At 34.0% G+C, this 25696-nt stretch overlaps 1 protein-coding gene across 5 annotated transcripts in view; it reads right to left on the reverse strand.

Annotated features, from left to right (window-relative positions):
- The window catches only part of SCLT1 (sodium channel and clathrin linker 1), a 224997-nt gene that overhangs the window by 101262 nt on the left and 98039 nt on the right, over nucleotides 1-25696 (reverse strand). For all 5 annotated transcript variants that reach the window (XM_037991956.2, XM_073017630.1, XM_037991963.2 and 2 more), the window contains 4 exons: nucleotides 22573-22708; nucleotides 18773-18895; nucleotides 16979-17044; nucleotides 11288-11358 (listed from right to left, as the gene is read on the reverse strand). In XM_037991956.2, coding sequence (XP_037847884.1) covers nucleotides 11288-11358; nucleotides 16979-17044; nucleotides 18773-18895; nucleotides 22573-22708 — 396 coding nt within the window. The remainder of the gene's footprint in view (nucleotides 1-11287; nucleotides 11359-16978; nucleotides 17045-18772; nucleotides 18896-22572; nucleotides 22709-25696) is intronic.

Genomic DNA, 25696 nt, shown 5'->3' on the forward strand with positions numbered 1-25696 from the left:
AAATGATTTTTTTCAGGTGTGTTGTTTTGGAAATCCAACTTCTAAGTGGTCACACATTTCTGTGTAGCTGAAGGAGACAAAATATAATTTTTTAAAATAATGACAGTTCAAGAAAACAATTGTGCCCTGAGAGGTCAAAGAGCAAAGGACGCAGATAGCAAATCTGCATGAATAAATTAGCTTTGTCTCTCCAATAAAGTGCAGTTTAATTATTTAGTTAACTGACTCACTCACTCAAGTATTTTTTTGAGCACCTGCCATACGTCTAGTACTGTGCTACATGATGGCAAGATAAAAATCACCAAATCATAATCCATGCCTTCCAGGGGCTCAAAGAGTAGTGTAGAGAGATGGATTTGTAAACAATAAAGTGTTAAAAATGCTGTGACAGTGTAAGATATCAGATCTAACCAACTGCATCTTGCTTCTAACCTCCAAACTCTCTTTGTCCATTCCTGGGCATAGGATGAATAAGCCTTGGGAAGGAATTTAGTTTATAGTTTAAATAGCCCTTTCCAAAAGCTACACTGTTCTTGTAAAATGAATGAAAGGCCCCGAGCCACCAAGTTAGGAGGAGAGGGGCTGGAATTCTAAATATTACCAGCCATTTAGTCTGGAGGTCTTAAGATTTGCAACTTCCCCAATTACTCTTGAAGATAACATTACTATTGTAAACCTAAGATTGTTCTTTTAAGATGTCTTTCCAGGTTTTTGCATTTCTGACAACCGGATGGCCCCACCTGGACCTGCCAACCGGTTCTGTGGCCCCTACTCAGGAACTGACTCAGCATAAGAGGACAGCTTCGAGTCCCTGTCATTTCATCCTTGAGCCAACCAATCAGCACTCCTGACTCACTGGCTCCTACCCGCCAAATTATCCTTAAAAACTCTGATCCCTGAGGGTTTTTGGGGAGACTGATTTGAATAATAATAAAACTCTGGTCTCCTGCCAAAAAAAAAGAAAAAAAATGCTGTGACAGATGTATGTGCAGTCTACAGTTGAGGCACATAGGAAGAATTTGTTTGGTACCACAGGAGACTCAAGCTGAATAATTTGTCAAGTTGAATAATTTGGATTATATCCTATAGGTATTTAGTAACCACTGAAGGAGAGTGACATGATCAGACATATTTTAGAAAGATCACTTTGATAATAGTACGAAAGAGGAAGATGGAAGCAGTAAGCTAATTTAGAGGTTACAGCTGTAGCTCAGATGAGAAAGTAATGAAGTGAAAGATCAGAGAGACATTTATAAGGTAGAGTTGGGACAGAAAAGAATTTATGATGTCTCCTAGTTTTCTGAATCGGGAATTGGATGGTACAACTCATGAATATGGATAAAAGATTTGAGTGATAATGATAAGGTTAGTTTGGAGCCTGCTGCTTTTCAGGTGTCTCTGAGCCATGTGGGTAGAGAGAACCAGGAGAACTTTAAGCTAGAAAAATTTAATGAGATCTCATCCTCATAGAAACTGTTGAAGCTACAAAAGTGTGCATGAGATGAAATGGGTGAAATTAAAATAACTTTGAGGCTATCACATTGTACATAAACTTATTATAAAGACTGTTTCTACCCTCAGAGCACAGATGTACATTTTTAAGTTCTCAATGAATATAAAACGAATTGATTTGACAAATTATAGGCTCCTTATATGAAGATAATAGCTATGTCTGTTAATGAGATAAGTCCTTAGTGGCTAAGTTATTATTGTTTTGAGATGGAGTCTTGCTCTGTTGCCCAGGCTGGAGTACAATGGCATAATCTTAGGTCACTGCAACCTCTGCTTCCTGGGTTCAAGCAATTCTCCTGTCTCAGTCTCCTGAGTAGCTGGGATTACAGGTGCCCACCACCACGCCCAGCTAATTTTTGTATTTTTAGTAGAGATGGGGTTTCACCATGTTGGCCAGGCTGTTCTCAAACTCCTGACCTCAGGTGATCCATCCACCTTGGCCTCAAAAGTGCTGGGATTACAGGCGTGAGCTACCATACCTGGCCAGCTAAAATTGTTTTTAACAAATATTCTGATGATGCTACTCTGATGAAAAGTTAATAAGGAACCCATGCAAATGCTTTACTTAGTCTTTTTTTGTTTTTGTTTTTGGGACAGAGTTTCACTCTTGTTGCCCAGGCTGGAGTGCAAAGGTCTGATCTCAGCTCACCGCAACCTCTGCCTCCCAGGTTCAAGCGATTCTCCTGCCCCAGCCTCCCTAGTAGCTGGGATTATAGGCATGTGCCACCACGTTCGGCTAATTTTGTATTTTTAGTTGAGACGGGGTTTCTCCATATTGGTCAGGCTGGTCTTGAACTCCCGACCTCAGGTGATCTGCTCGCCTCAGCCTCCCAAAGAGCTGGGATTACACGCGTGAGCCACAGCGCCTGGCCACTACCTAGTCTTTATAGTACATCCTTTTAAAAGATAACATTGGTTATTCCTAAAAATATATAATAAATGACAATCATTCCCTTTGAAGACTTTACAAGGCAGGCATAAAATCTAAGCACATGAGAGTTGGAAAATAATTATCATCATAACTCAGTTGGATATATATTATAAATAAATATATAAGACAAAAAAGCACCTCTGGAAAAACAGTATAAATCTAAGTTTAAATGAATAAATACTGAGTAGGTTCACAAGAATAAAAGAGTAAAAATCTGGTAGAATGAATGAGAGAAGTCTTTTGGGAGAAGGCAAGTTTTAGCTAGGTTTAGAAAATTATACATTTTCTGAGAAACAGAATGATCTAAGGCAAAAAGGAGGTTACCAAAAGTTTTTCTGAGAAACAGCAATATGACTACTTTTCTGTATAACTGGAGGGTTGAGGAAGATCAGGTGAATGAAGGTTCTTAAGAAAATAGGCTGAAGAGTTTTATCTACTATGACAAGGTATCACCAAAAACTCTCAAAATGAAATATGATTAAAGCTTTAATTATAAATTCACATGATTTTAACTTTTTTGCGCCACACTATCAGACAACAAATGAAATTAATATGTTTCAGTATAAGCACAAACTTAAACAACTCTAGTGCTTAAGGAGTTTGTAATTTAGTTATTCTTGGCATGGTTACATAGAGCATCTCAAAACCTAAATTCTGGTAATGTCAATATGCCCATCATTCAGAATCTGTCATACTTGAAAGCAACACCCTCTTCCCTAAAAGAAGCATCTGTTTATCCTTATGTTCCTTCAAATCTGTGGCAGGAAAAGCAAGTATAGTTTTATGTATACAACTCTGAACTGCTTAATGTTAAGCTATGGAATACTGTCAGTAAATATTATGGCAAAGTTGCTCACGGACAATTAAACACTTAAGACGTTTTAGGCTTTGGAAAACTGCAACTAATTTTATCAATCTCTAAACTCAATGTATAATCCTTAGGCCCTAATGTCCACGCTAAATGAATCTTCCAGGCAGATGTCAAAAATCAAAGTATCTACTCATCATACTTTTTACCCCCAATCAACTCTCCTACTTAACTTCCCTACTGCTGTGCATACTGTCAGAGAGCCAGGCTTAGATGCTCACTAGATTAGCAGTTGCAAGATGTGAGTTCTAATTTGGCTTTTCCATGAATTTGTTGTGCAACTCTGGACAAGACAAATAGTTTCTAAGCCTTTGGTTCACTTTGAGTTTTCTATAAAATTAGGAAGTTAAACTAGATGAACATTAACATACCTGCTAGCAATAAAATTTCATGATTCTTCCCCTGTCCTTTAGTCCAATATTATGAAGTTCGGCCCATTTTTCCTGTACAGATTTTTTATATGCATTTTTATTTTCTATTTCCATTACTATAATATGATTGCAGGTCTTTATGAACCAGTTTCCTTACTCATCCTTCCAAGATCTCTACCTTCTAATTTATCCTAAATATGCCAAAAATCTTATATTCCTTTTTTCCTTCTACTCTTTTCTTAACCTTGAATGCAAAGTTGAACTTTTACACTATTCACTCCATGACCTATTATCATTATCAGCTGTAAAAGATGTTTTCATTTGTTTATTTTTGTTTTTTGCTTATTCTCAATCCGTTTCTCATTCTCCTCCATTTCATAAGTTCACATAAAAATGTGATATATCCTCAGATATACACATTTACTGGTAAAACATATATTGTTATTACAAGCATGTGTTTTATGTTATAGATCCATGTATTTTACTTTTTAAATATAAACATTGTTTTCTAGTTCTACCCATGTTGCTGTAACTACATCTTTTCATGTAAATATGTGTTTCTAAATGATGCACAGTATTTCACAGGATGTAATTAACACATTTTACTGTTCATTCCCTTAGTCACAGATACCTAGGTTGTCTTCAATTCTCTACTTCCACAAATAGCCTCATTCCACAGAGACAATCATTAACTTGAAGTAAGGATACATAATTTCTGGGAATGGTACTTTATTCTCTTGTAATGCACACACACAGACACTACATATATATGTAACAGACATATAATTTTTACTATATATTATGAATATATATTGATATATCCATATACATATATCAATGATCAATACACACTATTGTTTAAATCATTTAAACTGTATCGCACTGTAATTTTTTGGCCTCGTTATTACACTCCACATTTTTACATTGATTGTTGAGTATGAAGTAGTATCACGTTTTTTACTTGCATTTTCCTGATCGCTGTAACTTTTGAATGCTTATTCATATCCTTTGCCTAATTTTTGATGAGTTAATTATTCTTATTGATACTTAATCAGTTAATGTGTCCTTAACACTAATCTGTTGTCAGTTACAATACATGCACTGTAAATGTCTTCTTACAGACTATGAGTTGTCTTTTCATTTGACTTATATTGTTTTTGTAACAGAAGCCTAATATTTTAACATATTTAAGTAAAGAAATCTTTTCCTTTTTGCCTTGTATTTAAATCTTTTGTTTTTTTTATGACAGGCTAATTTTAATTTTTGTAGAGATGGGGTTTCACCATGTTGGCCAGGCTGGTCTCAAAATCCTGACCTTAGGTGATCTGTCTGCCTCAGCCTCCCAAAGTGCTGGGATTACAGGCATAAGCCACTGCGCCCAGCCTAAATCTTTATTAAGAAGTATTTCTCTAAGGAGAGGAAGCAGAGCAAGATGGCTGAATAGAACTCTCCAACAACTCCCCTGCAAAAATATCAAATTGAATGACCACTCACATAAGAAAGCATCTTCATAAGAACCAAAAAATCATGTGAGTGATCACAATACCTGGTTTGAACATAATATCAAGGAAAGACGTACTGATGAGTGTAGGAAAGACAGTTTTTCATTACCTATACAAACTGCCCACAACCCCAAGCAGTGCAGAGTGCACAGATAATTTGTGTGCTAGAGGGAGGGAGAGTGAAGTAAGTGTTGAACTTTGCATTAGAACTCAGTGCTGTCCTGTCACAGTAGAACACAACACAGGCTAGAATTCCACCAGCACCCATGGAGGCAGCATTTAGACCAGCCCCAAACCAGAGGGGAATTCACTGTCCCAGTGGGAGGAAACCAAATCTCTGCTGCCTTCACTACCACTGACTAAAGTAGCCTGGGCCTGGAATAAATGTAAGTGGTAGTCAGGCCACAAGGACTGCAGTCCTAAGGCAAGCCCTGGTGCTGCACTGGTCTCAGAGGCAGTGCACTTAGGGTACAACCCAGTGTGACCAGCAGTGGCAGCCAAGGGATTGCCTGTGTCATCCCTTCCCAAACTCCAGGCAGTACTGCTCCAAAGAGACTCTTTCTGCGTGGGGAAAGGGGAAGGAAGAGTATAGAGGACTGTGTCTTGCAACTTGAGTACTAGCTCAGCCACAGTAAAAGCACCAAGCAGATTTCTGAAGTCCCAGATTCTAGATTTTTGTACCTGAATGGGTTTCTAGACTCACTCTGTGCTAGAAGAGAATCCACTCCTCTAATGGGATGCACCCCATCCTGGCAGAATTCACCCCCTGCTAACTGAAGTGGTCCTGGGTCTTGAATAAACATCAGTGGTGGTGGCAGTGGTGGCTGCAGGCCTTGGGTTAGCCCCACTACTGTACTGGTCTGCAGGGATTCAGGTGTGACTCTGTGTAGTGCTAGCTGTGGAAGCCATGAGAATGGCCACGTCACCTCTCCCCAACTCCAGACAGCACAGTGCACAGAGAGACTCCTTCTGATTGTGGAAGGAGTAAGAGACTTGGCCTGGTTACCCAGGGAATTATCCCTCATCTTACCGAAGTCTAGCAAGTCTGTGTATGCAGGAGGATCTAAGAGCTGCAGCATTCCTAAGGAATCGAAGCCTAGGAATGGTTCTGAAATGGCTTCTGCAATGTTCTGAAATGGCTGCAATAATTGCAGGCTTAGGTCACAATATTCAATCTCTTTTAGGTTCGTGGACAGCCCACTCAAGAAGGAAGAATACAAACAAGCCAAGACTGCAAAAATTTTAATAAATACCTAACTCTTCATTGCTCAGATACCAATGAGCCTCCACAAGCACAAGGAACATTCAGGAAAAACATGACCTTACCAGATGAACTAAATAAGGCACCAGTGTAACCAATCCTAGAGTGACGGAAATATGTGACCTTACACACAAGGAATTCAAAGTATTAATTGCTGTTTTGGGGAAGCTCAACAAGTTTCAAGATAACAGAAGGAATTCAGAATCCCATCAGAAATTTGACAGAGACCGAAATAATTTTTTAAAAGTCATGTAGAAATTCTGGAGTTGAAAAATTCAGTTGAAAAACTGACAAATGCATCACTCTCTCAAAAGCAGAACTGAACAACTAGAAGAATCCATGAGCTTGAAGACAGGCTATATGAAAATACTCAGAGGAGAAAAAAAGAATGAAACATGCCTACAAGATCTTTAAAACAGTCTTAAAGGGGCAAATCTAAGAGTTACTGGTCTTAAAGAGGATGTACTAAGAGAGATGATGTAGAAAGTTTATTCAAAGAAATAATAACAGAGAACTTTCCAAACCCACAGAAAGATATGAACATCCAGGTACAAGAAGGTCAAAGAACACCAAGCAGATTCAAACCAAATAAGACTACTTCTGGACATATAATAATCAAAGTCTCAAAGGTCAAGGATAAAGGATCTTAAAAGCAGCAAGAGAAGGGAAGTAAATAATATGTGAAAGAAAAACTGTCCTTCAAACATAGAGGAGAAATTAAAACTTTCACAGAAAAAAAAAAAAAAAAAAAAAGCTTATGGAATTTGTCAACACCAAACCTGTCTTACAAGAAACGTTAAAGGGAGTTCTTCAATCCAAAAGAAAAGGATGTTCATTAGTAACAAGATATCATCTGAAGATATAAAACTCACTGGCAATAGTAAGTACACAGACAAATACAGAATAGTCTAACTCTGGTTAGACACCCTTAATTCTAATTGTGGTGTATAAACCACTAATATCTTTCATCAGAAGACTAGAAGACAGACTTACCAAAAATGATAAAATACTATAACTTTTGAAGAGACAGACAATATAAAATATATGTAAATAGAGACAACAAATCAAAAAGCAGTGGAGATGAAGTTAAAGTGTGGAGTTTTAAATTCTCTTTGCTTATTTTTCTTTATAATCAGAGTTAAGTTATCGTCAGTTTAAAACAATTGGTTATAGTATTTGCAAGCCTCATGGTAACCACAAAATAAAAACCTATAATAGATACAAAAAAACCTGAAAAGCCAAGAAATTAAAATCTACTACAAGAGAAAGTCACTTTTACACAAAAGAAGACAGAAAGGAAGGGAGGACCAACAATACAATCCCAGAAAAAAAGTAACAAAATGGCAGTAGTGAGTCCTTACCTATTACTAATAACACTAAATGTAACTGGACTAAATTCTCAAATAAAAAAAGAGTAGCTGAATAGAAAAAAAAAGACCTAATCATATGCTGCCTACAAGAAACTCACTTCATCTATAAAGACACCCAAAGACTGAAAATATATGAAATATTTTCAATATTTCCATGCAAACAAAAACCCCAAAAGAGCAAGAGTAGCTATACTTACACCAGATAAAATAGATTTCAAGACAAAAATTGTAAAGAGAGTAAAAAATGTTATTATATAATGATAAAGGGGTCAATCCCACAAGAGGATATAAGAATTGTAAATATATATGTACTCAATGCTGGAACATCCACATATATAAAGCAAATATTAGAACTAAAGATAAAGTTAGATACCAATAAAATAATAGCTGAGAACTTCAACACCCCACTTTCAGAACTGGACAGATAATCTACATAGAGTATCAACAAAGAAACATTAGATTCAATTTGTACTATAGACTATATTGACCTAATAAACATCTACAGAGTATTTCATCCAACAGGTGAAAAATACATGTTCTTCTTCTCAGTATATGAAACAGTCTCAAAGACAGAACATGTATTAGGCCATAAAACAAGTCCCCAAAATTCAAACAAACAGAAATTATATAAAGTATCTTTTCTGACTACAAAGGAATAAAACTAAAATTCAGTAACAAGAGGAACTTGAAAACAACACAAACACAAGGAAATTAAACAATATGCTCCTGAATGACCATTGGGTCAATTAACCAATTTAGAAGGAAATTTAAATATTTGTTAAACAAATAAAAATAGAAACAATGTATCACAACCTACAGATACAGCAAAAGCAGCACTAAAAGTGAAGTTTATAGTAATAGACACCTCCATCAAAAAGTAGAAAAACTTCAAATAAACAACCTAAGGATATTTCTTAAACAACTGGAAAAGCAAGAGAAAACCAAACTTAACATTAGTTTAAGAAATAATAAAGAGCAGAGCAGAAATAAATAAAATTCAGACTAAAAAATACAAAAGATAAACGAAAAAAAGTTGTTTTTTTAAGACAAACAAAATCAACAAACCTTTAGCCAATCTGAAAAAAAAAATACGGAAGACTCAGGTAAATAAAATGAGATGAAGAAGGAGATATTACAACTGAAATCACAAAAATTGAAAATACCATTAGAAACTATTATGAAAAACCAATATGCCAATAAATTAGAAAATCTAGAAGAAATGAATAAATTCCTAGAAACATCCAACCTACCAAGATTTAACCACGAAGAAATACAAAACTTGAACAGACCAATAACAAATAAAGAGATAGAAGCGGCAATAAAAAATCTCCCATCAAAGAAAAGACTGGGACTTGATGGCTTCATTGCTGGATTCTACTGAACATTTAAAGAAGAACTAATACCAATCCTACTCTAACTATTCCAAAAAATTGTGAAAGGAATACTTCCAAACTTATTCAGTATCACCCTGATACCAAAACCAGACAAAGACACAGCAAAATAAGGAAAGCTATACGCCAACATCTCTGATGAACACAGATGCAAAAATCCTCAACAAAATATTAGGAAACTCAATTCAACAACACATTAAAGAGATCATTCTACATGATCAAGTGCGATTCATCCCAGGGATGCATGGATGGTTCAATACGTGAAAATCAATGAATGTGATATATCAACAGAACAAAAGACAAAAACCATATGATAATTTCAATTGATGCTGAAAAAGTATTTGATAAAATTCAACATCCCTTTGTGATAAAAACTCTAAAGAAACCCTGGGTATAAGAGAAACATATCTCAACACAGTAAAAGTCATGTATGACAAACCCAGAGCTAATATCATACTGAATGGGGAAAAACTGAAAGCCTTTCTGTTAATATCTGGAACAAGACAAGGATACCTACTTTCACCACTGTTATTCAACACAGTGTAAGGAGTCCTAGCCAAAATAGTTAGACAAGAGAAGGAAATAAAGGGCACCCAAATTGGAAAGGAAGAAGTCAAATTATCCTTGTTCGCAGATGACATGATCTTAATATTTAGAAAAACCTAAAGATTCAATCAAAAAAACTATTAGATTGGATAAATTAAGTAAAGTTGCCACATACAAGATCAACAAACAAAAATCAGTATTATTTCTATATGCCAACTGAACAATCTGAAAAAAAAAAACCAAAAAAACAAGAAATTTATAATAGCTACAAATAAAACAAAATACTCAGTAACAAATAACCAAAGAAGTAAAAGAACCCTAAAAGAAAACTATTAAACTTTGATGAAAGAAATTGAAGATGACACAAAACAATGGGAAGATATTCCATGTTAATGAATCAGAAGAATAATATTGTTAAAGTATCCATAGTACCCAAAGCAATCAAATCTATAGATTAAATGCAATCAAAATACCAATGACATTCTTTACAGAAATAGAAAAAAATCCCAAAATTTAAAGGGAACCAAAAAAGACACAGGATAAAGCAATCCTGAGCAAAGAGAACAAAGCTAGAGGCATCACATTAACTGACTTCAAATTACACTACAAACTTACAGTAACCAAAACAGAATGGTACTGGCATAAAAACAGACACATAGATGAATTGAACAGACAGAGAACCCAGAAATAAATCAATGCATTTACAGTCAATGCATTTTCAACCCCTATTTCTCGCCATAAACCAAAGTCAAACCAAAATGGATCAAAGACTAAATCTAAGACCTGAAACTATGAAACTACTCGAAGAAAACGTTGGGGAAACACTCCAGACATTTGTATGGGTAAAGATTTCTTGAGGAGGACTTCAAAAGTACAGGCAACCAAAGCAAAAATGTACATATGGGATCATATCAAGCTAAAAAGCTTCTGGACAGCAAAGGAAACAATAAGTAAATGAAAAAACTCACAGAATGGAAGAAAATATTTGTAAACTACCCACTGGACAAGGGATTAATAACCAGAATTGGAATATGTAAAGAGCTAAAACAACTCAAGAAGAAGAAAAAGGACAAATAATGGGCAAAATATCTGAATAGTCATTTCTCAAAAGAAGATATACAAACGGACAATAGGTATATGAAAAAATGCTCAAATGATTTGTGGGTTCCCCATTCGTGGGTTCAACCAATTGCAGATTGAAAATATTTTTAAAACAATAAAAATAATCAAAATCAGATTATTTAAAGTATATGGGAAGATGTGTATAGGTTATATATAAATACTATGTCATTTTATATAAGGGACTTGAACATCTGTGTATTTAGAGGTCTGACTGTGTATCACAGTTATCTCCTAATAATCTTGGTTTCAGTTTCTTCCCATCCTAACAGATCATACACACAAAAAGATATTGACAGAAGCTTAACAAAAGGAAGGAAAAAAAAAAAACACTCATAGGGAAAATTACAGCATCATCAGCTCCCTCGAAGAAAAATAATTAACAATGAAATAATGAAATTCATTTTTGAAAATACCTAAGTTTTTTTCGGAGTTGTTCGATCATCACACTTTGTTCAGTTACTGTTTTCAGAAACTGTTGATTAGTCTGCCACGAGAAAAATAAAAGTATCAGTATTAGAATATTTAATAACCATATCTTTAAAGATGACACATCAGACATACAAGTAGAAAAGAAATTTAGTGAGATTTATGATAATGATTAGAGTTTTTGAGGGTAAAATGTAACGTTGGCCTTCTTTCCTTGCCTTTACTACTTCACTGGATACCTGCTTCACTTGAAACTACCTACACAGGCATTCCTGTCTTATGGCTTTCTTTGGCTATCTGAATCTCTTTTGCTCATCTATCCAACTGTGCATAAATCTATAAGTGTTACAGAACTAATGTTCCACCCTGTTCTGAGCAGCCTGACATGTCTGAAGGGAACTGGCACATAAAAAACCCAAACTCCCTTCTTGCATGGGTGAAGTAACTCTGAGGCTTGTGTTCTACACTTTCAGAATTCATCAAGTTTTAGTTACTCACAGTGTTAACTTCCTTAATTTTAAAAAGCCTTTTATTGACTGTCTTCTCTTTGGTACCACTTCCCCACCTTCTTACTGGTGCTCCCTGGTATTACTTACTAAATAAATGACATGTTTTGGAACTTTTTCCTGAAGGTCGGCTTCTGGACAAATCCATAGTAAGATATGAAGTAGTCTTCTAAATGTAGAACAACTTTTCTTAAGGGAATTGATTTTCTTCCATAACTGCTGGTTTTAGCCATGATGATACAAATTCCTTATCCCTTTTCTTTATATATTATGGTTTCTCCTGATTGATCTTAATAATTTTGATTTAATCCTGTCCCAACATATCATGCTTACATTTCTCCAACTAAAGTCCCTGAGATAGCTTTCATTGTGCTTCTCTCATGCTCTATTTGAGCTCATTGACTTCATATTTTCTACTATTGTATTTTCCTCTGCCCAGGATGTCCTCATTCTGTCTGCATTCATTCCTCAATACAATGTGTGTTTTACTCATTCTCAGGTAGAATTTACTGTTTCCTTTCTGCATTTTGATAAAACTTAATACGTATCTTTACAATGCACATTATATTTAAATATTAAAGTGTAGGTATTCCTGATTAAAATATGAGCCTTTTTAAAGGATCAGCTTTTCCCAGAACTCCCAGTGCCTGGCATATGATTGAGTACATCAAGGGCACAACTAGTGTTTTATTATATATACTGTCTTGGCACTAGCGTAATTAATGCTTGTGTTTCTGACCATTTGAGAACACCTCAAAGATAGATTACATAGAGCACTTAACAGAAGAATAAGCTAAAATTCTGCATTTTAAGAATCTAGTGCTGGAAACCAAGGTGCTTAACTTGCTAGCAAGCCTAGTCAGAGCTCCACAACTGCAGCTGAATATGGAATAGTTGTTCTATATTTATGACCATAAAGAAAATTATGTACTATATTAATATTTTAGAATTAAGAGACTCAAGGTGTAGGGAAGCATCCTTTTCAACCATCATCTATTTAGCACCTTTTTCACTGATTATTTCATATGTCAGCCTGTTTTACCAAGGAGACACAGATTTTATGGTTGATGCATTTCTGCAACTTAGAGAACCTATACTTTCATGCAAGATAGTTAGTATGCAATTAAATATTTTTGAGTAAATTGTAGAGATGAGCAAATATTAAAAAATATTTCAGTAAAGCAAACCTATGGGAAATGTGAAATTATAATATATCTACAGTATAATAAATAGAAATATGTACTTTTATGTACCATTCATGTCAGAGCATATCTGTTATGTATTACTAATTTGCATTGGTAAAGACAGATATTATTTGTATCAATTTGTAGTAAGAATACTTACATGAGTTATACACTTCTAAAACATGTTTAAGTGTACAATATGTAATTGTTGACTACAGGTACAATATTGCACAGATCTCTAGAGGTTATTCATCTTGTTTGACTGAAACTTCACGTGTGTTGATTAGTAAGTCTCTATTTCTTCTCCCCATAGGCCCTGGTAGTCACCATTCCCATCTCTGTTTCTATAAATCTGTCTACTATAGATACTTCCATATAAGTAAAATCATACAGTGTTTGTCTTTCTGTGACTGGCTTATTTCATTTAATGCTCTCAAAGTTTATTCATGTTATCACATATTGCATAATTTCCTTCTTTTTAAAGGCTAAATAGCATTCCACTGTCGGTTTATATATTTTAATCTACTCCTCTTTGATGGACATTTAGGTTGTTTTCATTTCTTCGCTAATGTGAACATGCTGCAATAAGCACAGGAACGCTAGCATCTCTTCAAGATCTTAATTTCAATACTTTGGGATAAATATTCAGAAAAGGTATTTCTGGATCATATGGTAGTTATATATATATTTTTTTTTTTGAAGAAACTCTATACTGTGTTCCACGGCAGATACACCGTTTTGCAATCCCACCAAAAATGTTCAAGGTTTCCAATTTTTCCACATCCTCTTCAACACGTGTTGTCTTTTTTGTTTGTTTTGATAATAATCCCTCTGACACGTGTGAGGTGATACCTCATTGTAGTTTTAGTATTTATGTTTCCCTAATGTTTAGTGACATCGAGCATTGGGCATTTCTTCACATACCTGTTGCCTTGGAAAAATATCTACTTAAGTATTTAGTTCATTTAAAAATCAAGTTATTAGGTTTTTTTGTGTGTCTTTTGTTTTTTTTACTATTGAGTTATAGAAATTCTTTAAATACTTTAGAGATTATTCCCTTATTGGATATATGGTCTGCAAATATTTTGTCCCATTCCATTGGCTGCCTTTTCACTCTGCTGATTTCGTTTGCTGTGTAAAAACGTTTTGGTTTGATGTAGTCCCACTTGACTACTTTTTTCTTGCTGTCTGTACTTTTGGTGCCATATCCATGAAATCATTGCCACGACCGATGCCATGGAGCTTTTCCCCTAGGTTTTCTTCTATGAACTTTATAGGTAAAGGTGTTAGATTTAAGTCTTTAATCCATTTTGGGTTGATATTTGTGTGTTGTGTAAGATAAGGGTCCAAAATCATGTTGTGAATATGAATATCTAGACTTCCCAACACTATTTTAAATTCAGTTATTGTGTTCTTTAGATCCATGATTTTTTTGCTACTTTTTAATATTTTTTCTCTGTTGCAATTCTCACTTTGTTCATGCATTGTTCTTTTAACTGTGGTGAGCATCTTCAAGAGAATTATTTTTAATTCCCTATCAGGTAATTCATAACTTCTTTTCATTAGGATTGGTTTCTGGAGATTTATCTTATTTCTTTGTATGGAACATCTTTAGCTGCTTCTTCATTTTTCCTTGACTTTGTGCTTATGTCCATGCATTAGAGAAAGTCGGCACCTCTCCCAGTCTTCATGGATTAGCCTTATACAAGAGAAGACCCCCACCAATCAGCTGGCCAGAGATTCAGCAGGCCTCTACAAACTCTTTCCCTCCCCAGGGAGATGCTGGCAGCTGCTTGCTCTGTGATGAGCTGGGGGGTAGGAAACTATAGCATGTATCAGCCCAATCTGCTATTTCTGTTCTTTCCCATGTGGCTAGACTGTGCTGGACCTATTAGAGCTTCGTGAGACAGATGCTATTTCTCTGGGCTGCCCCAGAGAAGCTGCAGTGCTGGATCAACTTCTGCCCTCCCTGGGGGGAAGCTGAGAACTGAATTTTCATCTACTTACTCTGTGCTGAGAAGAGCACAGGACCAATGCCATCTGTCAGTCCAAATCAATGCCTCCATTCTCCCTTGGTTGGTCAAACTATGCTGGATCTGTGAGCTCCAAGACTGGCAAGATAGAGGCCAGTATTCTGGGGACTACCCTCAGAAAATTTGGGGTGATGAATGCACATACCTAATCCTTTCCCTCCCCTGGGTGAAGCTGGGAGCTAAGGGATCTCTTTTTGATCACATGGCACGGCACTGGGGACAGGGTGTCTAGTAAGAGAGGGTCTCAAATCTCCCTGCTAGCTTTGGTGAGTCTGGTTTTCCAATCCCCTAGGAGGTGAGAACATTTCCATTAGTTTCTGGTTTGTCGCAGAGGAAATTTGTCCATGAATTGTTGCTGAATTCGTGTATCTGTGGGGAGAAGGAGTGTCCAGGGTGTCCTACTCTGCCATGTTAGTCAAATTACATTGAAAGATAGTTTATTTACTCACTGTGTACTCATCAATTTATTCTACATCTATAAAAATCTATTCATTTAATGAGTTTATTCATGTAATCACAAAATTTTTTGTTGGAAACTGCTTGATTTTTAAAGGGAACTTTTCTTCAAGTTTGATCTGGACTCAAACTTGCCCCTATAATTATGCTCTGAATGCTCTTTGAGATGTACAAGATCTTATCACTTTGCTTGCCCCCTTTATACTTATCAGTCTTCTTTGCTATTCATTATATACATGAAGAAAAACTTAAATTTTAAAATTTCTTTCAACCACTTACTTTTATCTTAACCACCTATATAGTCTTTTCTATATTTTTATAAAACTCTCTTTTATCCATCATGCCATTTCTTTATCAGTTATCTTGTATCCAGTTTATTCTTAGCTTTGACCTGGAACCAAGACTACTTCTGCCTTAGAAATTTTTAACATATTCCCTTGGAATATATAACATCCTTTTCCCATGACTTTCTTTCATCAAAATCATAATAAAATAGGGGCTCTGCGGTATGACATATCAAAGAATGATATAATTCCTATTCTAGGAGACATATTGAAGAAGTAATGAATAATTATGATGCTAGGTTAAAGCACTAATTCCATGTAGAAATATATTAAATTAAAAAATGCCTTTCTTAATTACAGAAATCGGTAACCATTTTGTTCTGGAGTACTAGTATTTTAAAACTCTAGGAAGCATAATATATTATCAAAAACTGTATGTGATTAGACATTTCAAATGTTAAACAGAATAGGTACAGATTGGTTTAATAATTTTTTACACGGTTAAAAAAGAAAAATGTTTAAAGTAGAATAAAACTGGATACTTACTTTTGATGGCACAAATTCACTGTTATACAAAGACATTTTTATTAGGTACTAACAAGAATTAGCAGAGTAACTAAGCAAGAATGAAGAAGGGAAAGAGAGAGGAATTACCTGAAGTGTCATAATTCTATTACTCAACAATGAGGTAAAAATAACATTCCAAGAAAGTAAACAAAAGTGACAGAATAAGAAGATAAAGAACAGAATTGAGAAGACTAATTCTATTTATTTTAGGAAGAACTTATAGGGAAATTTAGGAGTATCATACCAACACATGGTCCTTAGTTTCCCAGAATTTTTTTAGGAAATGGGCTATTAATTTATTAAACAATTACACTATTCTAATTAAATACTGGAAGTATGTCAGATGAAATAAAAAAAATTAAGCATGTGCTCTACTCTTGAGGAGCTCACTGTCTAGATTAGTCTAAAGAGACCTTACTAAGAATCCTAAGAGGATTTCCAGATTAAGATATATTTCAGAGTGATATTAGATATCTAAAAGGTACTGTAAACTATGTCATGCTATTGAATAAGAAAGCAAAAGCAAAAGAAAAAGGAGTACTGCCTATCTAATTTCATGCAGCATGCTTTCTTATTGTTGATTTATATTAACATAAATAAATATGATTATAGGGAAAATTTCTAGTTTATGCAAGTAAGTATACTTACCATTTCCATGTTCTCATTAGTAACATGAAGTTGCTGGGTCAGTTGTTGAAAATCAAAAAGCTGATCCTACAGTGGGAGGGTAAGAGCAGTATATAAATAGCATTTTGTTGTTTATAACCCATATTTAAAATTAAACTAAAATCAAGTCTAAAATCATTATGCCTAAGTTTAGATAAAATTGGTAGTGTTTCTTCTTACTACTGTGTGAATTAGTAGTTGAAAAACTAATAAATTTTTTAAATGATTACAAAATTAAAGTGGCAATGCTGAAATAAATGTAGCTGTTTATGTCAAATAATTATTTCTAGAAATCAATTGTTAAATATTATTTTAAAACTCGAAGAAATAGATCATAAAAAATTATAAGTGATTAGAAATTCCAAATGCTAGAGAGACCTTGTCCAATACTGGAATGTCACTTTCAAATCTACTCAAAACCTATAATACAAACCATGGCACAGGAGTCACTGCCCATCCTTTTTAAAAAAATTCTCATGCCCCACATTTTAAAAATTGTTTGATTAGCTGTTATGATTCTATTAAACATTATTTGTACAGATGACAAAAAGTTGGGAGAGGCTGTAAATATACTGAATGACAGAATTAAATAGATAACCAGGGAAAAAAGAATGAAGTGTTATTTGTAAAGTCTCGTATAAGGACCCATCAAACTATATAGCTATAGTAAAAGAATGATATTATTCAGGTGAAAACAAAACAAAAACCCAACCTTGTGGGCTTAGTTGACTGACCTATATGAGGAAACAGCAATCAAAGAACTTAATATGAAAAAATGGTTTTTAAATCTCAGAGGTAAAAGTCCAACAAATCAGATTGATTACACATGAACTTTTTTTCAAGCCAGCGCATGTGTAGAAAAATCATTTTGTAAACTGTAAAGCATCATGCAAGTATTTTTACAATTTCTTTAGGTAGACATTTCTAATTATAATTATAATAATAGGAATATTCATAAACCAGAATTTGAAAAGTCTGTAAATGAGAGCTGAAGAGAGGTATGAAAACCAAATTATTTAAAGAGTTGCCTCTCAAAATATATAGAAAAGAGGTCAGAATTAGAATTCCTCCACAGTGCTCAATGCACCTAGCAATAAAAGAACCAACAGAAGAATAAGAGAGGTAGATTTCCCAATGGAATGGATGGTCTTGTGAGATAATGAGTTCTTGTCAATAGACATGTAAAGCAAAAGCTAAAGCTACATGTCCACTTTGAAAGAGTATAGAATGATTCTTGCTTTGGATAGAAAAAAGTCTTTTAATAACAATTAAGATCGCTTCCTATTGTAAAATTATATTCTGATTAATTTATGGTAGATAAAGTTGACACCTATTTTAGTAACAGGTCACATTTAAGGGTATTAACATTTTGATTTTACATAGTGTTCTCACTATATTTGAGCAGGTTTCTTCACTGGCCATAAACTAATGAACAATTTTGTTTTGTTTTGTTTTAAAAGTCAGGTAGGAAATGAAGCAAAGAAAAACTTTGAAGGTTTATTTATGCAAAATAATGTTAAAGCTGCTTTTTAGCACTAAATTGAGCTTTCATTGATGACAACATTATAGAACCAAATGATCACTGTCCAGTTCTCTAATTATCTTACCTTTCAAGAGCGTAACCATCAAAGATCAATATATTATTAACATAAATAATAAAGTGATTAGAAATTCTAAATGCTATAGGGTAGAGTCTTAGGTGTTCCCCTCTAAAACAGTTTCTTCAGAGTGCAATTTCTTACCGATATATAAGAAAACAATGAAATCCAAGATTACCTTTTGTTTTTGACTTTCAAATACATGAATTTGGGCCTCGGTCATATGTTCCTGGTAAAGCTTGTGTAGTCTGTCCAACTCCTGAGAAACAGTCTGCCAGAGTTCCACAGCCTGAGTTTTTTCCTATTAAAAAAAAATTGGATAACTCATCAAATTATCAGCAGGCTATTTATTGTATAGTACAAATGAATCCTTTTCTTTGATAGAATAAATTCTTTATAAAGTCATAAAATAAAACAACTGTGTAAAGATGGTATTATAGTTATAATATTTTTGATGTGAAGTTTTATTAATAATTTATTAGAAAGTAAAACTGAAGACATAAAGTTCCTTATTTTGAAATTGTGTTTTTACTCAGATTTAGCTAAAATTAAAATCCTTAACAGAGATGTAGACTTAAACCACGTTCTTTGTTCCACAAGAAAGGATAAGCCCTAGAAACTGATGAAGTAGAAAACTGCCCCCTGGTAAAGCACAATATTTTTTCCCTGATCATAAAAGTAATAAATTTTCATTGTGGAAAATTAGGAAAATACAGAGAAAAACAGGAGAAAATCAGAATCAGCTATAATTTTACCACCTGATGATAAACACTGCTAACATCTAGATATAGTCATCTTTCCAAATGCTGATGCATTCATGTTTATAAATGTGATGCTGGGAGAGAATTTTGTAATTATTTTAACAAAATTAGGGACCATATAGCGGGCTATTTTTACTTGCCATTTTATAATGAGAATTTTCTCAGGTCACTAACTATTGTTTGCACATAGTATTATCTAAGTGTGGTACAGAAACTCAGACTTTGAAAGGTCCTTGAAGTCAAATTTATCTTCAGAATAATATGTTAACATTATTTGCCTTTTTACTCTCATCCTCTCACAAATGTACAGTGGAGTTTTCTAGAGTTTATATGATGTGATGTCACCCTTGTTCTAAGGGCTAATGGACTGTGTGCTTATGCTCCTACTTTTTGTTTTAAGTTTCAGTTTTAATTTGTAATACAATAAATACTGATAGATATGTAACCCACAAAAACATAAGGCACCTTGGAGAACACTGAGGTATACCATACATTCAGAAAATGAACAAATTGTACATTTTTACAAAGTAAGAGCGCTCATGTAACCAGCACCCAGTTCAAGAGAGAGAACATTATTACCATCACCTAGAAGCCAGATGCCCCTCTTGTGATCTCTTCCAGTTACTATACTCTTCTCCTAAATAACTATTTCCTCGTGTTCCTAACACAATAGATTAGTTTTGTCTAAAACTTAAAAAAAAAAACAAACTGTAGGCAAATTAAAAATTTTAAAAGTGGTTTTAAAATTTGTAGATAAACACAGAATCTGGAGCCAGAAGATATGGGTGTGATCTCTAATTCCTGGCCAAATGGTCCTGGATAATTCACTTCATTTTCTTAAGACTCAAGTTTTCTTTTCAGTAAAATGGTTGTAAAAATGCCTCATACCTCAAAATGTCCCACTGTTTCTCCAGACCTGTCTGATGACAAAAATCACCTAGACTAGTAGTTATACAACCCAGATTCTCCTAGAGCAGTGGTTCTTAAAGGACCAGCATCATCAGCAACACCTCAGAACTGTTAGAGATGTAAACTATTGAGCTCTATCTCAGACTTCTCGAATCAGAAACTGGGGTGGTGGCGGGATGGGGAGGCAGAGCAGAAATCCACGTTTCAAAAAGCCCTCAAGTGATTATGATGTACACTACATAATTTTTAAAAATGGTACGCTTATTATTTGGACACACTACAATTTAACTGATTCCATATTTAAGATTTTTAAACTATGTCAAATGTTTCATTACAATAAATATTAAAATGAACACATTTATTCAAAAATTTTTATATTCAGCTCTTTAGAACAAATTCATAAAATCTATGTGGTGTCATCATCATCTAATTACTGCATCAAATAGTGCAAATATTTCTAAGGCTCTTCTTGCCAAACTGACTTTGAGAAAGATTTTTACAAATCATACTGTAACAGAAAAAATATTTTAAACTAAAAATATTAAGCTAGGTATTTAGTACTGTGCTATTGCTATTGGCTCCTAAAGCAATATATTTATACCACATGGCACCTTTTGCACATAATTTTAATTCTTATTTGTGAGTCTTGCTGTTCAGTAATGATAATAACGATATTGATAAATAAGCAAATTTATTAACTTACATATGTGCTAGACATATAAGCCTAAATTAATTTCTATTTACTCCTATGAAATCAACTATAAATCTTTCCTAGTCTAGAACAAACAGCATGTTTTCATTATTTCTTTCTTTTATCACATTTAAAAATTGTTTCCATTCATACATTAAAAAAAAATTAGTGTTAAATACATGTTCCTTATCAAGCTAAAGATAGCCTTCTGACTTACCTAAAGTATCACTTTCATAATTGTAGAATTTTAAAACCAAATTTTCAGGAAATAAAACTGAATTTTCAGAAAATTATCAAATCAAAATTGTAATTTAGAATTTGTAGCCCCCATTTATAAACGAGGAAACTGAGGCACAAGAGTTTTTTCTATGATCACACAGCTGGAAAGCAGAAGAATGGGGATTTAAACCCATACAAGATATGAAACTTTTGGGATATAACATTGTAAATTAAAATAAAATTCCCTTATGAATAAAATTTACAAAAAATTACAGTTGAAAACAGGATATATTTAACATAGTTGCTCAAATGACCAGTGATGATGAGCTTTTTTTCCTATGTTTGCTGAAAAAATGCTCATCATCACTAGCCATCAGAGAAATGCAAATCAAAACCACAATGAGATACCATCTCACTCCAGTTAGAATGGCAATCATTAAAAAGTCAGGAAACGACAGATGCTGGAGAGGATGTGGAGAAATAGGAACACTTTTACACTGTTGGTGGGACTGTAAACTAGTCCAACCATTGTGGAAGACAGTGTGGCAATTCTTCAAGGATCTAGAACTAGAAATACCATTTGATCCAGCAATCTCATTACTGGGTATATACCCAAAGGATTATAAATCATTCTCTTATAAAGACACATGCACATGTATGTTTATTGCAGCACTATTCACAACAGCAAAGACTTGGAACCAACCCATATATCCATCACTGATAGACTGGATAAAGAAAATGTGGCACATATACACCATGGAATACTATGCAGCCATAAAAAGTTTTGTGTTTGTGTCCTTTGTAGGGACATGGATACAGCTGGAAACCATCATTCTCAGTAAACTAACACAGGAACAGAAAACCAAACACTGTATGTTCTCACTCATAACTGGGAGTTAAACAATGAGTACACAAGGACACAGGGAGGGGAACATCACACACCAGGGCCTATCGTGGAGTGGGGAGCTGGGGAGGGATAGCATTAGGAGAAATACCTAATGTAGATGATGGGTTGATGGGTGCAGCAAACCACCAAGTCACGTGACACCTATATAACAAACCTACACGTTCTGCACATGTATCCTAGAACTTAAAGTATAATTTAAAAAAAAAAAAAAAAAGAAAGAAAAAAATATTCCCATAAGAAAAAAAATCATGTTAAAAGCTTTATGATTTAATTAAACACATTTTTAACAACCAGTGAGGGTATTTGGCAAGTGTATTTATAACAGTGAGAGTATTTATTACAAGTTTTGCTACCTGTAACGATTCTTGTAAACTGTAGAAAATCATCATGTTACAATTTTATGATTTTGTTATCCAAAAATAATGATTAACATGAATTTTTGAAAGGTATGTTAATTCAGAATATAATTTTTAAAAATACATGTCACTCACTTCATTGGCTAGCTGCAATTGTTCTTGAAGGTTTCTGACTGTTTCATCATTTGCATATGTATCAGTTCCTATCTCTGTGCCAAGGGGAAAGGCCTCCAATTTTTTTTCAACAGCATCTTTTAATTCACTGTGCAACCTTTGAAACAAACAGGTAACATGATAGTCTCAAGTCATTTTAGTAACAGTAATTACTGTTTTGAGGTCAATTAAATAAACATTTGGGTCAACAACAACTCTTTACACAAAACCATTTTTAAGTAGACTTCAAATAAAAAATTAGAAGTGTTTAATTACCATTAAGTACTGTGCTATGAGAATAAAAAGATTATGTAACAATTTCAAATGCATTAAATCAATCACAATTAATTGAAGCATGATTCACTTTGTCCTAGAGAGGATTTAATTTTTCAAAATTTTTCAAAAAATTTTCAAAAGAGTAAAATTCAGATATTATCCCTTATTAAATAATAAATCAAGCCATTCAGAAAAATTCTAAAATATCTACGTATATCCAGTCAATTAAATGACAATTACATATTATATCTTGTAAAGTTATTTGCTATTTTCTTCAGTGTGTTTCACAAAACTCACTGGACTTCTTACTAATTCCAGTTAACAAGCAAAGAGAAGAAAATGGTCGCTGGCTATAAAACCAAGACATCAGAAACTTTATTTTTCAGTACATCCTTATATAAGCTCAACAATAACACTGAAAGGCTTAAATTCGACTTTAATCTTAACATTAAGGTAAATTGCAGATATTTCATGCTTTAAAACAACTACAAAATAAAAAAAAAAGCAAGGAAGGTACAACTTAAAGGAATGATTGTTTTAATTTAAAATAATACTTAAGAGAAAAAAGTTACATTTTCAGAAAACATTCTTATTTAACTATAAGCAGAAAATATAGTAAATACATTTCAAAGTGAAAATAACAAAATAAACTACATCCATCTACCTAAAACATTTAGAGGTGAATGAATGATTTGCTAATATTACAAATCTCCTTTGAAAGAAGAAAACTTAAATCTTAATGTCAGAACACATTTATTGTAAACAAAGTTCATCAAACACAATAAAAGTGAGGAGGTAAACACTTTAGAAACAAAAAAATTAATTACTCTCTAAAGAAAGGACAGTGCTTGAAAATTATTCTTTAATTAAAAAACTTACAAGTATTGGTTAAGACAGAAGTTTTTATTTTTAAATATCTAACGGTATTTTTAAAAATATTTATTTTTCCTATATGAAATGTTTACCTAATAGAGAAAATGATCAATATAGAAATATAACAAGTCTTAGGAAAGACACCCCAAGTCCTATGAAGAAAACCATTATTAATTCTGTAATACATTTTCTAGCAGAATTTTTACTTTCCATTAAAAATAGACCAAAGAAGAGCAAACACATTCAAAAGCTAGTAGAAGGCAAGAAATGACTAAGATCAGAGCAGAACTGAAGGAGATAGAGACACAAAAAATCTTTCAAAAAATCAATGAATCCAGGAGCTGGTTTTTTGATAAGATCAACAAAATTGATACACTGCTAGTAAGACTAATAAGGAAGAAAACAGAGAAGAATCAAATAGACGCAATAAAAAATGATAAAGGGGATATCACCACCGAACCCACAGAAATACAAACTACCATCAGAGAATACTATAAACACCTCTATGCAAATAAACTAGAAAACCTAGAAGAAATGGATAAATTCCTGGACACATACACTCTCCCAAGACTAAACCAGGAAGAAGTTGAATCCCTGAATAGACCAATAGCAGGCTCTGAAATTGAGGCAATAATTAATAGTCTACCAACCAAAAAAAGTACAGGACCAGACAGATACACAGTCAAATGCTACCAGAGGTAGAAAGAGGAGCTGGTACCATTCCTTCTGAAGCTATTCCAATCAACAGAAAAAGAGGGAATCCTACCTAACTCATTTTATGAGGCTAACATCATCCTGATACCAAAGCCTGGCAGAGACACAACAAAAAACCAGAATTTTAGACCAATAACCCTGATGAACATCGATGCAAAAATTCTCAATAAATTACTGGCAAACTGAATCCAGCAGCACATCAAAAAGCTTATCCACCATGATCAAGTGGGCTACATCCCTGGGATGCAAGGCTGGTTCAACATATGCAAATCAATAAACATAATCCAGTATATAAACAGAACCAAAGAAAAAAAACACAAGATTATCTCAATAGATGCAGAAAAGGCTTTTGACAAAATTCAACAGCCCTTCATGCTAAAAACGCTCAATAAATTCGGTATTGATGGAATGTTTCTCAAAATAATAAGAGCTATTTATGACAAATCCACAGCCATTATCATACTGAATGGGCAAAAACTGGAAGCATTCCCCTTAAAAACTGGCACAAGACAGGGATGCCCTCTCTCACCACTCCTATTCAACATAGTGTTGGAAGTTCTGGCTAGGGCAATCAGGCAAGAGAAAGAAATAATGGGTATTCAATTAGGAAAAGAAGAAGTCAAATTGTCCCTGTTTGCAGACGACATGATTGTATATTTAGAAAACCCATCGTCTCAGCCCAAAATCTCCTTAAGCTGATAAGCAACTTCAGCAAAGTCTCAGGATACAAAATCAATGTACAAAAATCACAAGCATTCTTATACACCAGTAACAGACAGAGAGCCAAATCATGAATAGCTTCAAAGAGAATAAAATACCTAGGAATCCAAATTACAAGGGTTGTAAAGGACCTCTTCAAGGAGAACTACAAACCACTGCTCAGTGAAATAAAAGAAGACGCAAACAAATACCTGATGTAAATGACGAGTTGCCGGGTGCTGACGAGTTGATGGGTGCAGCACACCAACATGGCACAAGTATACATATGTAACAAACCTGTACATTATGCACATGTACCCTAGAACTTAAAGTATAAAAAAAAAAAAAAAAGAAATAAAAGAGGACACAAACAAAGGAAGAACATACCATGCTCATGGATAGGAAGAATCAATATTGTGAAAATGGCCATACTGCCCAAGGTAATCTATAGATTCAATGTCATCCTCATTAAGCTACCAATGACTTTCTTCACAGAATTGGAAAAAAACTGTTTTAAAGTTCATATGGAACCAAAAAAGAGTCC

The sequence above is a fragment of the Chlorocebus sabaeus genome, chromosome 7 (assembly GCF_047675955.1).
Source record: "Chlorocebus sabaeus isolate Y175 chromosome 7, mChlSab1.0.hap1, whole genome shotgun sequence".
NCBI classification, from domain to species: domain Eukaryota; kingdom Metazoa; phylum Chordata; class Mammalia; order Primates; family Cercopithecidae; genus Chlorocebus; species Chlorocebus sabaeus.